The following is a 17,496-nucleotide window of genomic DNA, read 5'->3' as shown; positions in this document are numbered from 1 at the left end:
AAACTGAGACTTCAGGGACCTCAGATCAATGGGCACTTTTTCTCAGAAGAGAATCGCTGAATCCTGACCTTGACAGGAGGCGAAAGAACCAGGCCAAAAGCTTATATAAAGCAGAGTGAAACCTCCCACGGTTTCACAGTGTTTAGGAAACCAGGGAAAGGAACCAAAACCAGGCATGAGCCACAGCCCTGGAGGGAGTGTTGAATTGACAATGAGGGACTAAAAAGCCATCTCTCACCTGGGGGCGATTACGGATTCTCTCTGTAGCTAGAAGTCTGAGCATCTGTCTTTGCTAAACACAAGGTGGCAGCTGCCAGGCCCAGAACCCAGCAGAGATTCTGGTTTTCATGTGTAGCTGAAATGACAAACTTAGAGAACAGAAGGGACTCGAACTCACGGCTGGTCTGTCTCTAAAGACATTTGCCAGACGTTGAAGCTGAGGCCCAGTACAAAAGTGGTACACTGAGACACCTAAGGATCTCCAGCATCCTTTCAAGGACTGAGGAGCAAAGACCAGTTAGGCTGTCAGCTGAAAGTTACGGAAGGCCGTACCCTACAACACAGGTAGACTGAGTGGCTTAGTTTGCTAAGGCTGCTATGAAAAAGTGCCACAGACTGAGTGGCTTTAACAACAGAAATTTATTTTCTCACATTTCTGGACTCTGGAAGTCCAAGATCAAGGTGTTGGCAGGGATGAGGTCTTCTGAAGCTTCTCTCCTTGGCTTGCAGATGGCCACCCTCCTGCTGCCTCTTCACATGGTTATCCCTTTGTGTTTGCACCCCTGGTGTCTCTTCCTCTTCTCGTCAAGTTACAGGTCCTATTGCATGAGTGCCCCATCCTAGTGGCCTCATTTTAACTTAATCACCCTGTCTCCAATGATAGTCACATTCTGAGGTACTGATGCTTAGGGCTTCAACGTAAAAATTTGGGACTGGGGAAGCTTGGGATTGGGGGTAGAGGGAGCGGGATTGGGGGTAGACAGGTTGGGAAAGTGGAGATTCAGCCTACAACACCGAGCCTTATTAGAATTCCAGACTAGCTCTGTCCCAAATCAATCCCTGACTTGATGACAAGAACAGCCCCTTCCCCATAACATGATGTAACAAAGCATAACAAAGGAAAGACATGTCTGAAAGAAAATATTATCTGGAGCTCTACAGATGATTGACATTAAAAAAGTGACTAATTACCTTCATAACCAGAAGAATAAATCCCATTACTTATTTAAACGTGTTTAGGTGCAAATGAATATCTACCATTCTCGTCTGTGACCTGTTTCACTCGTAAGTACTCTAGACCAGACCATAAACATGCGTATGAATTACATGGGAACCTTGATGAAATGAAGACTCTGATTCAGTATGTCTGGAATGAGCCTGAGATTCTGCATTTCTATAACAAGCTTCTAGGGGACAGTCCTCAGACCATCCTCCTGACCAGCTTACAGACCAGTAGGTGATGAGTGTGTACACTGGAGTTTACGAAAAATTGCCCAATAAATAATGTTTAAGATCACTTCCAGCTCTGACATTCTGTTAACTTTAAAAAAAATCTTTTCCAAAGGAAGACTTATTCTATCACTTGACCATTGCACAGTGCCTTTTTGTGAACTTGTATAGGATTTGGAATTTGTGAGACTCACACCCAAAAAAGCTCATTTCTTTTAGATCAGTAGTTCTGAACTTTGGCTACACATTGGAATCAAGTGGGGAGTGAGCATTGAAAAACACTGATGCTGGAACAGACCCTTCCCTCAGAGATTCTGATGTAATTATTCTAGAATGTGGCCTGGAAATTGGCATTAAAATTATGCCAGATGATTCCAATGTGTTGTCAAGATTAAGAACAACTGTTTCAGGGTAGCACTTTTATTTGTTTATTTATTTTTACTAAAATAGTACTGGACCTGCTTTGACCACCCACCTCATTTACCAGGCCCGTTTCTGGTAAAAGTAAGTAAATGCTGGTCACAGCCCACCTGCAGAGGAAGTAGGATTTACCCACAGTTGATAGTTGAATAACTTTTTCTTGGGAATTTTTTATCATCTGAAGCTAGATAGTTGCTGCTCCTTATAGACTTGGGCATGTGATTTCTACTTTGCCAGAGTCTTCTACAATCCCTATTGTCTCTCACACCCAGTTCACTTCTTTCAGTAATTTAACCTGCTTGGAGCCTTTGGGTATGTGAGTTTGTAACACTATCTCTACTGTACTAATTAGTGAGATAGTAAATTAGAGACTAAACATGTTCAAGGAGAAATTTTAAATGTACTTCTCAGGCATATTTCAGATAAAAATTTCACATTGCGTAGGTAGTTTTTCTAGGTTAGCTCTAAGACCCCTTCCATCTCTAATATTCTGTGGTCTAAATTGTTGGCATTTGTGCATGGATCATTTTCCCCATCCACAGTTGGAAAATCAATATCTGAGTGGCTGATAGGTTTTAGACAATTGAAAATGCTTAACAATTATTATTGCATATTTTGACTCTTAACCATGTTATTAGTATTGCCTATAGGATTACGATGTCTTCTTAATCTCTGAGATTTCCAGCGTTTATAATAGTGGCTGGGTCATAATAAGTAGTTAATGCATGTTTGTTGACATTAGAATACTGAATTAGGATTTAATATGACCTATTTTGCTTCATTTCTTCATAGCCATAAACTGAATTCAAAATTTCATTTACAACCAATGGGAGGTCTGAGTTATGCTGGCCCCTGAAACAAAGGTAAACATCAAAATTCAGTGTCTCAGCACAATGGACGTTTAGCTCTTATCATTGTGGTGGACAGACTTCTAAGATGGCCCCAAGGTACCACCCCATGTACATGTTTTACATAATCTGAAGATCTGAAGTGCAAGAAGGTTTGATGCAAACGAGATTCTTTATTGCTGGATTTGAAGATGGAGGAGGCCACACGGCAAGGAATGAGGGTCACCTCCAACAGTTTATAGCAGCGTCCAGCTGACAGCCATCAAGATAACAGGGACCTCAGTGCTAGAGCTGCAAGGAACTGAGTTCTGCTAACAGCCTGCGGGAGCTGGCAGCTGACCTTTCCCTAGACAAGTTTTCAGATGAGGATGCGGCCAGCTGCCACCTTGATTTGAGCCTTGCATGTAGGACTGGATGGGAGAGCCCGGCCATACCAGGCCTGGACTTCTGACATACAGACTGTGAACTAATAAGTGAATGTTGTTTTAAACAGCTAAGTTTGTTGTTATTTTTTACACAGCACTGGAAAGCTAACCAGTCATTTGATAGCCTAATACTGGTAGTGATGGATGGTGGATGGCTTTCTTTTATGTCGTCATTCTGGGACCAGGTGCAGCTCTGCAGTCACCCAAAGAGACAACGGAGAGGGCATTCTAGATCCACTTCTGAAAAATCCAGTTTAGATGCGGCAAACATCACTTATATTTTATTGATAGGAACTAGTTCCGTGGTTATCTGTCAATACAAGGCATCCTAGGAAATATAATCCTGACTGAGCAGTTTCCTCTCCAAAAATTCATATTGTGCAAGAGGGCTAAACATTTCTGTTGCAGTCAGATTTCCATGTGTTTGAATATTAAGGCAATTCTATATCTCATTCCAAGTGGAACAAGTAAATGTGATGATATTATATATTTTAATTCGAGATACAGAAAGAATAAGAGTAATGCATTTATTAGAAAAAAGGGATGTGTTTCAATGACACATTCATTATCAGAGATCTTATCAGATATGACAGTAGTCTGAGGAAAGAACCTGGGCTTTCTCCCTGCCCCGAGGTATTCCTCCACTATTGCCAACATCTTCCATTCTGCCTTCCAGGGGAAGGTTGCTCCTTCCTCACCTACCAGTGAGGTCCAGGCCTGGACAACCTGCTGCACAGCATCATGGGAGCACGGCCTCCCTGTGGATGTGGTTACCCAACGGTATCCTAGCACCACTCACCTATGAAAAGTACAGCAATCACCCTCCTCCCTGGCTCAGGGTAGCTGTGCCCAGCCTCTTTGTAGCAAGGGTGACTCTTTTAATAAGTTGTCACCCATGGACTGGAGTGCTGTGTTCAGCCACTTCAGTGGTAGCCCAAGTAGCCTCTTGCTTGGAAACAAAGTTTATGAACTCATCTATAAGGATTTGATGAAAGAGTGTCACTCACACTATGCTACCTGGTTTTCCTTTGGTTGTTTCTTTTTTTTTTCAGGGTAAACTTAGTGCATAGAATGTTGAGCTTATGAAGTTGATAGAGAAGGAAATGAATTTGTTTTACAGGAACCTTAAGAAATATTTAAGACGGAATATATAATTTTCTACATGACCTCTTCTAGTAATTGATCTTTCTTGCTTTATTTGATATCATAAAAATCCAGACAAAAGGATGTTATAAGAACTCTAAATGTGTAGTCAGGCAGACATTCTTATCTTCCAGGAAGGGACAGGAGACAGGGAGGGGTATGGTGAAGAAAAACAGGGAGAAGAACTGCTAATAAGACCAAAAAAGGGAAAATGAATTTCTAAGGAAGGCAGTAAATCTCAGGAGGCATGACATTGCCGATGAACTGGAATATTCCAGATGCTACAGTAACAGCCATTGCTTCATCCCTTTCTCACCAAGAGGTCTCAGCTAAATCTGTCCAGGGTTTATTTATGTTTTTTTTTTTTTCAATGACATATTCCTCCCTCTGGTCCTGTCTCCCTGTCTCTCTGCTTCCTCCCATCTTTCCTCTGTCATCTCTTCCCTCTTCTCTCTTTTGTCTTCTTTCTTGTTTCCCCTCCCCCCCTCACTTCTTTTCTTCCTCCTTCCCTTTCTCTCTCACTTCCTCCCTCCTTCCCTCTCTGTGTTAAGTACTGTTCTAAGTGCTGAAAAGATGTCATACTCGTGACATCTTGTGGCGTCTCTTATTAACCCCATGTTAAAGATAGCGGACGTAAAGGCAAAGGGCAACTGGCGTAAAGAGGTTAAATAATTCTTCCGATGTGAGTCTGGGCAGAGTTGGGATGATTCAAGGGGCTCCGATCATGTCACTCCTCTACTTGAACACCTTGCTAGATTTCCTAGAAATTGCGTACAGCTCCGATTCTATAACATGATAGGTGGATCTCTACAACAAATGGCCCCCAGCCTCTCTCCCCAAACACAGTCGGCTTTTGTCACATCCCTAGAGGCCCCCATGTTATAGCATCGTCAGACTACTCACTCTTTTCCAAACACAGATGGGCTTTTATGACTCCATACTGCATGCCTGATACATAACACTTCGCTTAGTTTGTCACATCCTTCTTTACCTAAAACTCTTACGCATTGTTCAAAACCCAGACCACCTCTTTTGTGAAGCCTCTCCTGACACTTACAGGCTGAACTAGTTACTCTTCACTCTGAATGCAGACAGGAAAATGCTCACATTTCCATTATACAATTTACAGCATTGTCCTGGATTATTTATACATTTGTCCTGCCCACCAGACTCTGAAGTCCTGAAGAGAAGGAATGGGACCTTATTCACTGGCAAACCCAGTGTTTGCCACCTAGTTTGTGTTCACTGTGAAGAGGGTTGTACGATAACACAAGAAAAGCATCATCGATATGTAACCTATATGGTAAACATAAGTAGTTCTGACCTTAAATATAAAGGTTTTAGAACTGTACATACATGCTGACTTAATCAAACATTTCCTATAAAAATTTGACTTTATACAATTTAAAATTGATTTATAATTTTGTCTTTCAGTTCCTCTAAATCAAGAGCTCTGCTAGTGATTTAAACATGCCATGATTTAATAAAATGTGATGTACATGTACTTTTCAAAAATACTTTTATTATGTAAAGTGAAATTCATTCTCTCTCTCCTTCACACACAAACACACGCACACACTGGATATGGCAAACCAGTCTGTGAATATCTTTAGACTTTTTCATAGTATACACCTTTGTGTTAAAAATCTTTTTTTCGATATAGTTTATTCATATTTATTTAACATTTAAGAAATAAATGTTATACTGATAAAATCAATTTAAATTTAGGAGTTTAATGACGGTGTTGCAGGAATTGTCACTATTATTCTGCCTTTGTCCAACATTAGATTGCATTGTCTACACACACACACACGTGCGTGCACACACACACACACACACACACACACACTATATGCAGTCCTACATATGTTTAACAGTTTCGGACTTCTTTCACTTTATTTCTAAATTCAAGCATATCCCTTTGGATGGTGTTATTTGGATGTCAAATATTTTCTTAAAATGATATATAAATATACCCATATATATTAGTGTATGAGTTGCATGTATGTGAATATTTATTCACTGTATATATAGTGCATTCTGGTATATATATGTATATAGTGTTATGTGTATGCACACACTATGTGTATAGTCCATATAAATATATACATATATGTATATATATGCGCACACACATACTGTATTTATATATCCCTTTGGATGATATTATTTGGATGTCAAATATTTTCTTAAGGTGATATATAAATATACACATATATACATGTGTGTATTAGTTGCATGTATGTGAATATTCCCTATATATGTAGTTCATTCTGATATGTATATATGTATATAGTGTGTGTATATACACACACTATGTATATAGTCTATACATGTATATATACATATACTATATTTATATATCCTTTTGGGTAATGTTATTTGGATATCAAATATTTTCTTAAAATGATGTATAAATATACACATATATATGTGTGTGTGTATGAGTTGCATGTATGTGAATATTTATTCACTCTGTATATAATTTATTCACTCTGTATATAATTTATTCTAGTATACATATGTATATAGTGTGTGTATATTACACATGCTATGTATATAGTCTATACACACACACACACTGTATTTATATAGTCTATGTGTGTACACACACACACTATATGGTCCATTACAGCATGCTATATATTAATATATAGTTTCCAAGCTTCCTCATCCTTTGAGGCCAGCTAATGATTTCCAGATAATGAGACTGAAGGGTACCTCTGAACATTCTGGACCAAAGAACGTTAATGCAGCTACCAACCTGGAAGTGCTCTTAAACAGTGAGCTCTCTGTCGTGAAATCCTGAGCTGAGCATGTTCTGTAAATTGTGTTTACTCTGTGGGGGTCTCTCCTGTCATTATTTTGTGTGACAAAATAATGGTGAACAATTTTGAGTCATAATGACTGACAAATTGTACAAGTGATAATGCTGGATCTGTCATAAAGAAACAAAGAAGTATGATTGCCCTTGCTGCACCTCCAAAGGGATTTTGTTAAAATGACCCCCTAAAATGTTGATCCATTATATGTTCCTGGGTTCCTCTCTCCCATCCCTCCCCGCAGCCCTCTGCTCTCCAGTTAAACACAGTGTTCTTGTATGTTGCTGTGTATTCATTTAACTTGTTTATCTCATCCTTACTTCAAATTTAGATATACTAGGTTTAGGTTTTATGTTTTCTTCCTGCTTTTACTAGCTTTTTCGTAAGTGAGAAAGATAATTGTGACTTCTTTTTATCGGAAACATCTTTTTTCTTAAATAGAGAATCATAGACTCGTAACTGTACATTAGGGTCAATATCTATGGACAGGAAAGAGCACAGGTAGTTTGAAAGGTCTCCAGGTAATTCTAACGTACAGCCAGGGTTGAGGATCACCACCCACTAGAAGAAATATGTCTACTTATCATCTAAGGAGTTGATTTTTCACCAGGAATGCTTTTTAAACATATGAAAAGCTTCCCCAAATGACTATTTTACACTATTATCCTCTCCCACAATCAAGAATTAGTTTTCAAAGGAATCTAGATGATGGTATATCACAGTTTGGCCCAGAATTCTCAAGAGAGAGAGATATCCTAAAAAAGAATAAATATTTATAAGCATTCATGGAATGACATTCTCTATGCCAACTCTGTCCTTTCCCTGGAATGTTGAATGAGCTTTGCTTTTCAAGGAGATTAAAAGTGATTCACCTAAAGCCCAGATATCTCTGTATTTGACAAGGAGTGATGAGATGAGCTCTGTCTACTTAAGAACCTCAGGAAATTCAGGACCTATAAAAAGATAGCATCGTTGTTGCCCACAGTGCATGTCATACACAGGTACCTTCAGTAATGATTAACCACAGAGTCTGAACTGATGCCAGATGAGGGAAAATGCAAACAGCTACCCGTGTGAAGCTTCTGCACTGGTTTCTACTCCAAAGTCATACAGAAAATGTTTGTTTTTCTCCTTAGGTTAGAACAAGTGTCCTCCCTGAACATAAGGATCCCCCGCCAGAGGTTGGGGTAAGTGTTTCTTTTGTTTCCAAAAGGCACACACATCATTTCTAAGCTAATTATTTGGGTTTTCTCTGGCCTCCTGCCTTCTAGCTGACAAATAAAATTGAGTTAAATTAATAGAGTGTGACCTGCAAGGAGACACGGTCACATATTTGTGGAATTGCATGGACTTCATTCCTTGTCTCCTGAAAATCATCCTCAAGTGAATTCTTATTTAGTTCAGCTGGCTAGAGATGAGTCTAGAAATTGCCCTGCAGGTACTGAGATGTGAGTCGGAGCCAACATTCCAGGACCAACAGGAGGCTGGGAAATTGCAGGTGTGAGCTCGACTGCTTCCGCAAGGACGCAGAGGGCTGACTAGCCGTGGGACTGGGATGTTTTCTGCGTCCAGCAGCTTCAACACTGTAGGGCGGGTTGAAACAGAAGATGCCACCGAAGTGCAGCCCAGTGCTGGAAAACCCAGCTGAGGTTTTCCTGCTGCATCTGAGCCATTGCATCTCAAGCTTTTACAAGTTGGGAGAGCAAGAGAGTAACAGGTAATTTTGCTTGGACAAGTTTACAGTAGGCAATGGACGCTCCTGAAGAATAGCCCAGCAGGCTGGTCCCTGGGATCCTGCATTCAGAAAGGTGGAAAAAGTCCAGAAGTAAATTGAGTCTAAGAGGCCCTGCCAACTGAAAGGCCTATTTGAAATTCCCTGAAATCCTACAGGCAGTTGGCAACCTTCTTCCGGTGGGTGTGGGGAGCCCTGTACTAGGTAGCATTCATTTCCTCATTGGCAACAGCTGCCATCCCAACCTGCTAAGGGGACCCTCCAGAAAGCGTGCCTTGCATTGGCTGAGAAGTGAGTCAGCCACCTCTGCATCTCTCAGCGTAGGGGAAGGAAAAGGGTACTTCGTGCTCTCTCATGCCGAACGCAGCCTTCTAGTTTCTTCCTGGAACAGGCTGAATAACTCTCTTTGACTTAAATGAATCTTCATGCTTTGTTTCCTGCCAGTCCCTTCAGCCTCTTGTGCTGCTCTCACTTCCACCGCCAGTCTTGGTGCCAAGACTACCTGGGCTGCTAGAGTTTCTCCCAAGGAACCAGCGAGTCCTCCCAGCCTCAGGCCTCTCTCCCTGCAGGACACATGCAGTCTCCTTGCCTGGCTGCCCAGTGGTGCTCTCTCCCAGCTCAGGACTCGGGTCACAGGCCTTTTGCCTACGACCACTCAGACGTCCTCCTTCAAACTAGAACCGCCAGTGCAAGCCGTCCTCACACCCTTTACAGTTCCTTCATATAATGTAAGGCCTTCTGAAATTTGTAACTCTTTTTTTAAATTAAAAAAAAAATCTATAGTGCTTTACAATTTTCAAATGTTTCACACACATGATTTCATATAATCCCATAATAACCCTTTTCCCCCACCCCTATTTTGCTCCTCCCCCTTTCCTCTCCCCACTGATAACCACTAGTTTGTTCACTGTATCTGTGGGTCTGCTTCTTATTTTATTCACTAGTTTGTTGTGTTTTTTACATTTCACATGTTAAGTGATACCATACAGTATTTGTCTTTCTTTGTCTGACTTATTTCACTTAGCATAATGCCCTCCAAGTCCATCCATGTTGCTGCAAATGGCAAAAAAAAAAAAATAGAATGAAATTTATAACTCTTAATAAGTTAATCATTTTTTAAAAAAAATTCCCATTTACTTTTTGAGGTTCAAGAAAGATGAGCTGGTTTAATTATTTTCCTCCAACTGCTCACTCCCACAATTTCTCTGTGTTAAATCCTCCTTGCTTGAGATTTTAATGACATCTTGGCCTAATTGTATGAATTTCCCCCCTATTTTTTCTCTCATTCAAGTTCTTGGAATGGAATGCATCTTATTCATTTTAAAACTTGAGTCTCTTCTCTGATTTTAAATTATTCTCTTCCACCCTCTCCTCCACCATTTCCTGCTACAGGCTGTAGACAACTCTGCGCTTCTAGCAACTTGTGTTGGGGGGAGGGGGAATGGTCCATCCTCACACATTCTCCCCTTTCCTCCTCTCATTGCTCAGTTACTCAGGAGAAAGGAAAGGGGAGAGGTTCCTTCTGTGCTTGCCCACCATGAGGTGTGGTGCCCTTTATGCTGGTTTTTATGCTTCTCAGCATAATGCTGCCTGAGTTCTCTTTGTGGCAGAGTGAAATGCTGGCTCTCCTGTGAGCACAAATATAGGTATTTCTGGAGGCCTTGGAGGCCCCTTCCCATTGTATACTTTCCCATCGTGGGGGATCTGGTTCTGGCTGAACCATGTCTCTTCTGACCGTTTCTATGAGCCCCAGCAGCATCGGGTACTAGATAATCAATGATTCCCAAAGGAGACACGATCACCGGTTCCCAACACAGCAGAGGTAGAGATGGTTTGGACACCTTCAAGCTTCATAAGTCATGTTTTGGGTCCATACTCCCATGACTTTGGTTTTGGCCTTGGAGATCAAGATGTCTTCCTGAGGGTAATGAAGAGAGAGATCTGCTTCATTTCCTAAATTGTATCCTCCCCAAGTTCTGACCTCTCTCTTCCAGCACTACCTTTATATGAACTGGCTGTGTTGTGGTTACTAATAGACCAGTTTCTCTAAACTGGCTCCTTTTAGGCACTGTGATGAGGTTTTCTGAACTTATCATGTGGAACATTTGTTATCTTGTGTCCTCATCCTTGACAAAGACTCATCTATAATTCCTGGACCAAAAGAAGCTTCTCAATGGGCATTCTCTGACATGCCTATTGTATCAGTTAGGAATGCATTCAGAAGCAAGTAACTGGATGAAGAGTAGGTAACAGACTTGTTCTTCTCATGTTAAGAAAAGTCATGGGGAAACTGCCCAAGTCTCCATCTACTCAAAAGGACTTAAAGCAACCAGTCTCTGTCCATTGTCCTGCTTCTCCTTTCTTAAAGTGTTGTACAGTCTGACCATTACTCCTCCAGGTATCACATTCCAAATTGAAAAGGTTCTGAGCAGCTCATCCTGTTCCTTCAATTCTGGAAAGGAAAACTCAACTGGTATACAGTCGTTCCTCAATATCCTCAGGAGATTGGTTCCAGGATCCTCCTCGGATACCAAAAATCCATGAATGCTCAAGTCCCTTACAGTTGGCTTTGCATATCTGTGGGTTTTATATCAGTGGTTCTGCACCCCAGGGTACAGAGGGCCAACTGTCCCACCACTTACATAATCACTGAGACGATCAGAGTCCCTGGGTAGAAGGGAATCGGGATACAATTCCCATTTAAACAAAATCAAGATGCTATTAAGAATGCAACTTGGGCAGAATGGGTATTATTTATTAGTAATGTCTCCACTCTCCTACTAGATGTTAAACTAGTATTTTGTTTAACAAAAGACTAGTTTATTTTGATTGCAAAGATCATGTATATTTTGTTTGCAGAGATCATGTGTATTTTGTTTACTTTAATAGCCCTAGCTCTGTGCCCAGAAATTAGCAAATCATGATATATGTATTGAATGCATTAGGAAGCATACCATGATTTTGGTTTGCCAGCCATCTTATATTTTTTTAGAAGCAGCAGAATAAAAAGGGAGGGGGTGTCTAAAAATAATTGCAATAACATGGTAAGAATCGAGTACATTTTATGACACATCAGAAATCAATAAAATGGTAATTATATTACCAAACTAAATCTCAAGCATGATAAGAATGAGTCTAAATAAGAACAAGTCAGCATGCCTTGGCTTTTCTAACACCCTCAGAGCACATGATATTCTGGATAGAGAAAAATTGTCACGCCTTGAGCAGCTGTGAAGTACCGCTGATTAATATACATCTCATCACTCCTCCAAAATATTTTTTTGGACACTGAAAAAAATTCTTGAGAATTTAAGTTCTTGGCCAAGAACATAGAGCAGGTAATGGCTCTGCCATTACGATGTGCCATGGACTCTAGCCACTAAGTACTCCAATTTAAAAAATCAGCGAAAATTTTTTATTATAAATCTTTCAAATATGTTCTATACATTTCTTTGCATTCTTCAGCAGCATCTATTAGATGAAACCACACCTTTGGTGATGACTTAGTCAAGCAGATACCAGTCTGTGCTCTGAGACCTTGTGAGGTATATTCATAGTAAAGATGTAATTTTATAATATATGACTTTGCCCTAAATTGCATTTTAATGTGTTCTTTGGACTGTTCATCAAGTTGTAATAGATATTCTCTCAGTTCTTTTTTCTTTGTCATGTATTTTTTCAGCGCATGTAGTTCATGTACCCTCTGTCCCTTCCTATAGAGTGGGAAACCACACAACCATGTCTGTTAGGGTAGAGGGGGAAGACACAGTACCTGTACAAAAGTATGAAAAAGGGCCCATCCTGTAAGTTATGTGCAGGAGATGCTGTGTATCAGCCTGCCTCACCATATAAACTTCTTGTTTTCAAAGACCGTTTAAAACCTACACCACAGTTCCAGTATATAGTTTTATGAGAATATGTCAGAGTATTATGGATATCTTCATTTACCCTCAAAAACCAGCACTGTCTTCTAGAGACTGTCATACAGAGTGAAGTAAGTCAAAAAGAGAAAAACAAATATTGTATAATATCGCTTATATGTGGAATCTAGAAAAATGGTACAGATGAACTTATTTGCAAAGCAGAAATAGAGACACAGATGTAGAGAACAAACTTATGGATACCAAGGGGGGAGGGAGGATGAATTGGGAAATTTGGATTGACATATGTACACTACTATGTATAAAATAGATAACTCATGAGAACCTACTGTATAGCACAGGGAACTCTACTCAGTGCTCTGTGGTGACCTAAATTGAAAGGAAATCTAAAAAAGAGGGGATACATGTATACGTATGACTGATTCACTTTGCTGTATGGCAGAAACTAACATTGTAAAGCAACTATACTCCAATAAAAATTAAAAATAAAAAAACAACGCTGTCTACTAGAAATTTAATGCATGCCACATATGTAATTTAAAATTTTCTAGCAGCCCATGCTTTTAAAAGAGTAACAAGAAAACAGGTGAAATTAGTTGTAATATTTTATTTAACTCAATATATGTAAAATATTATCATTTCAAAATGTAATCAATTCAGAAATCAGTAATGATATATTTCACACTCCGTTTTTCATATCACATCTTATAAATCTGATTTGTGTTTACACTTAGAACACAACTCAACTCACAGTAGCCACAAACTAGTGCACATGCTGCATAATGCAGCTCTGGACAGTACTTGGAAAAACTTGGGAGATCTATGAAAGTTGTAATAAAAAGGAAACCTAAACTTTGAATAAAGGCTTTGTGAGATGAACATAGGTGATGGAGGTATGTGTATGGAGGAGCACTTCCTCTGGATCCTTGTGTAGTACCAGGGGAACAAGACCATGGAGGACCTGCTTCAGGCAGGTATGCAACCCTGCTGAGCATTCTGGATGTCTGTGACTTGCGCTGAGTCCCCACCAGGGCAGGCAGGATGAACGGTTTATTTGTACGCTCCCCGTAGAGCAGAGCCAGGGATTGAGACAGGTGCCCTGCATTCTCCACCCTGCTTGATATCACTCTCCAGCCAGGTGAGTGATTGAAATCGTGCATCTAGCAATTTAATGATCATCTGCTTTGGGTGCCTGCACCAGAATGATAATGGTGAGTGTTGCATTGTCATGAGCAGGCAAGAAAGGTCAGAGCCGCACAGAGTGCAGGCAGAGAGCCTGTCAGAAGGAAAGGGAATTGCCACCTGTCCTGGAAATGAGGCACAGCGTGAGGGGGATGAAAGAATTCTGGACTGAAGAGCGAGAAACCCGGATTCTAACTTGGCTTCTGCACATTAACTAGTTCTGTGACCAGGTGTAAGCCAGTTAACTCCCATGGGTTCCTGTCTCTTCATCTACAGACTGGCCATGTCTTAATAAGTCTTAATGTTTGTTGATTTCATTCAGACATTTCTTGGCCTCTGATAAACATTCCACATGATCTAATAAAAATTTGAGCTATAAGGAATTATAGGTAACGTGTGCTCAACACTAAGAACTATAAAGGACCACATAACTTTCGTATCTTTTTTTTTCACTAGAATTTATTCTAGTTTATATTTCCCTGAATCTAACTTTTATTTTTAAACATACATTTTTCTTTTTTATAATAGGAATTTCTCATAGACTTTTTTTTTAAAAATACTCGGCCTTTTCCAAAAAGTATTTGAAGTGGACTTATATTTAAGTCATCTGACTTCTGGGCATATTTTCCTTAAGTACTATGCAAGCTAATATTTATGCAGTGCTTCCTATTTTCCCAGCAATGTACTAAGTGCTTTGCCTGGATTACTTTAGTTCTTATAACAATAACAATGAGAAAGATACAGTTATCCTATGCAACATTTTCATCCAGAAACTAAGGCCTAGTATGGTGGAGTAACTTGTCCAAGTCCCAGATTTGTGAGAGAGAAGACAGACAAACGGAGGTTGACAGTGCCCGTCAGTGGACAGCCAGCCTGGGGGCTGGGAGAAGTGATTTAATTGCCCAGATTTCCATTTTTGGACATAATCATGGATTTAGAACTACACTTCAGAGCTCCAACTCTAGTGACACTTTAATTTTTTTTTCTTTGTTTTTAAATTTTCCCCTGATATTGGATCTCCCAGTTTAAAACCTTGAAGATGAGAATTTTAGAAACAATACTGAAGGAGAGATGAAAACATTGTTCCCTGAGTTATATTTGGAATATAAACAGATTTTTTGAAATAATTTTCTTAAATTCTATGATTATGATTAAAGTGACAGTAAAGATAAAATAACTCTATATTAAATTATTCTTTTGCATTAGCATTGTGTGCCGTTTTCCCTCCATGGGAATTCAGGTTTCATAATAGAGAAGACTGTTTTCTCTCTAATTCATTCTTTGACCAGGAGTCCAGTAAATATTCATGTAAATGAATGATGTGTTTTCCACTTTCAGGGGTGTGGAGGGTCCTAGTTTTATTTATACTGAGGCGAAGCAGACACATAAAAACCTGCTAGAAAGTAAGAGTATAGGCAAGTCCATTGTTCGGTATTGCAATGTGAAACAATTAGGCAATGTCTTTAAACTGAGGGATTTTATTAAATGCATTTTATGTGACATGTAGTCCTAATGTACAGTTATTTTTAGAATAAATTTTAAAAATATTTTTAGAACAAATAACACTTCCTCTGGTTTGACACCCTTTCATAATGCCATTACCTAAGTTGATTTATAACGGATTGTATGATTTCTGTAAGCTCTCTCTCAAAGGATAATATCCTTTGAGATTAAGCACGTGGCTGACAGTTGTGATGGAAAAGGTTGACTCACAGGCATCCATTTTGGCACACTGCAAACTCACAGTGCAGCAGTGGGCGTAGCATGCAGCCTCTCTGTTCCGGACAATGGGCTGAGCTAGAAGATGGACGAGCCAAGGTCCTGCTTCCACAGGAGCTCCCGGCCTGGTAGGCAGGAGAGACATTCAATGACTTGTGGTCACAGACTACTTGCAGCTGTGCCTGCTGGTGTGTCTGGGGCGCATGTCTGAAAATAGCCCCTCCACCTGTCTCTCGTTGCTACATTCCCGTCTGGGACATCTGCTGCTTCTATTGCTGAAAAGACCACACTAACATTCATGGCATGTGCAGTTTGTTTTCTAAATTCTAAAACCATCCCTTCCTTCAGAAATCTCAAAAGGCAAGGAGAAGAAATAACTTGAAATTTGGGGGCATCGTGACATTTCTGGTCACGATGGGTCAAATGGGTTGAGCATTTTCTTCAAGTGAGGATAATGAGTGAGGGGTAGAATTTAAATTAATAACCCTAATGACCGGTGAAAGAGAAATAAGCAAGACGTCTCTTTAACATACAAAATGCTAAAGTGAAATTCACTACCACGTTATACAATCCGCAAGCTAAAAAATTGTTTTAATTTCCCACAGGTCAGTGAATTATAATGGTTTATAAATATCTGCAGAAGGAGTATTTCTTTTATATCTCATAGTATAAATTACTTGAAAGCTAGTGCCTATGCCATTCATTCATTCATTTATTGTCAGTCACTATTTATCACACACCTCATGTGTGTTAGGCACTGGGAGGTTACCAGAAAGCAAAGCTCGTCGTGGATCTTCAAATCTCAATTTTTATTTTGAGGGGAGGACAGAATAAGCAATTAAATACATAATATTTAAGTGACAATAGAAAAAATACAACAGGATAAGGAATGGAGACGAGCAGTGTGGAGAAGGGGAGCCCTTTTATACAGGGACGTCCTAGTAGGTTGTCTGCTGAGGGGGCATAAGTGCTTTTGTTCAGCTGGGTCTCTCCTAGACACTCTCTACCCCTTACTGAAAAGTCACCCTAAATTTTGGCTTTGTTCATACAGCTCTTGGAATTCTTCTCTGCCTTGATTCACTCTCGGCATTCATGTCATCACAGCTTGTTTCCACAAATCTCCTGTTTTCACATAACATTCTTCACCTAATAATTTAGTCTTCTGTGATCCCCAATTTGGCGACTTGGTATCTAAACCACTTCTTCGAGTTTCAAGTGAATGAATTAGGTTTTATCATTACTAACATATAGGCATCTCCAGCTTACAACCGAGTTGTATTTCAAATGTTTGCCTTTACGATTTTTGAACCAGTTCTTCTAAGTTAGAACTTTGAAAAGAAGGAGAAGAATTCTGACCTGAATCTTGTCTTCTCTATGCTCAAGGATCACTTTGTGTAGATGCAGCCTCTTATGTATGGAATCACTGTGCACTTTCCTCTGAAAAGAGCCAGTTGACTTAAGTCCAGCATCTCATTCTAGGGCAGGCTGGCAACAGACCTATGAAGAGAGAATGTTCTGGAAGATGTAGTGTAGACTTCTTGTAAAGTATTACAGTGTGTTAGGCAGCAATGGTATAGGTAATAATATGGGTTTGATACTGATATTTTCGTGTTTACATCTTGACCTTGAAAGGAGAATGAGAAATCTTATTTATGGTATACCATAATATTGTGACTTTTAAATCACAAGCAGCCAGGAATATTAAAAAGAGATGAAAGATTTTTATCCTGGAAAAGGAAAACCAATTTAGTGTTTTATTCTTTATATTATGAGTCAGAGAGTGTAGAAGATAGATATATTCATAGATAGTCAACACCCTGTATGATAGGTTAAAAAAGCAATTTTAGAAAATGTAATTGAATAAGTACCATTCTT

General features: G+C 39.7%; 1 protein-coding gene across 2 annotated transcripts in view; it reads left to right on the top strand.

The window, feature by feature from the left end:
- Positions 1–17,496, top strand: part of INPP4B (inositol polyphosphate-4-phosphatase type II B) — a 728,360-nt gene that overhangs the window by 461,017 nt on the left and 249,847 nt on the right. For both annotated transcript variants that reach the window (XM_060147684.1, XM_060147683.1), the window contains one exon: positions 8,244–8,294. In XM_060147684.1, coding sequence (XP_060003667.1) covers positions 8,244–8,294 — 51 coding nt within the window. The remainder of the gene's footprint in view (positions 1–8,243; positions 8,295–17,496) is intronic.

Source organism: Lagenorhynchus albirostris, chromosome 4 (assembly GCF_949774975.1).
Source record: "Lagenorhynchus albirostris chromosome 4, mLagAlb1.1, whole genome shotgun sequence".
Lineage (NCBI taxonomy): Eukaryota > Metazoa > Chordata > Mammalia > Artiodactyla > Delphinidae > Lagenorhynchus > Lagenorhynchus albirostris.
This window is presented reverse-complemented; position numbering and strand designations above follow the sequence as displayed.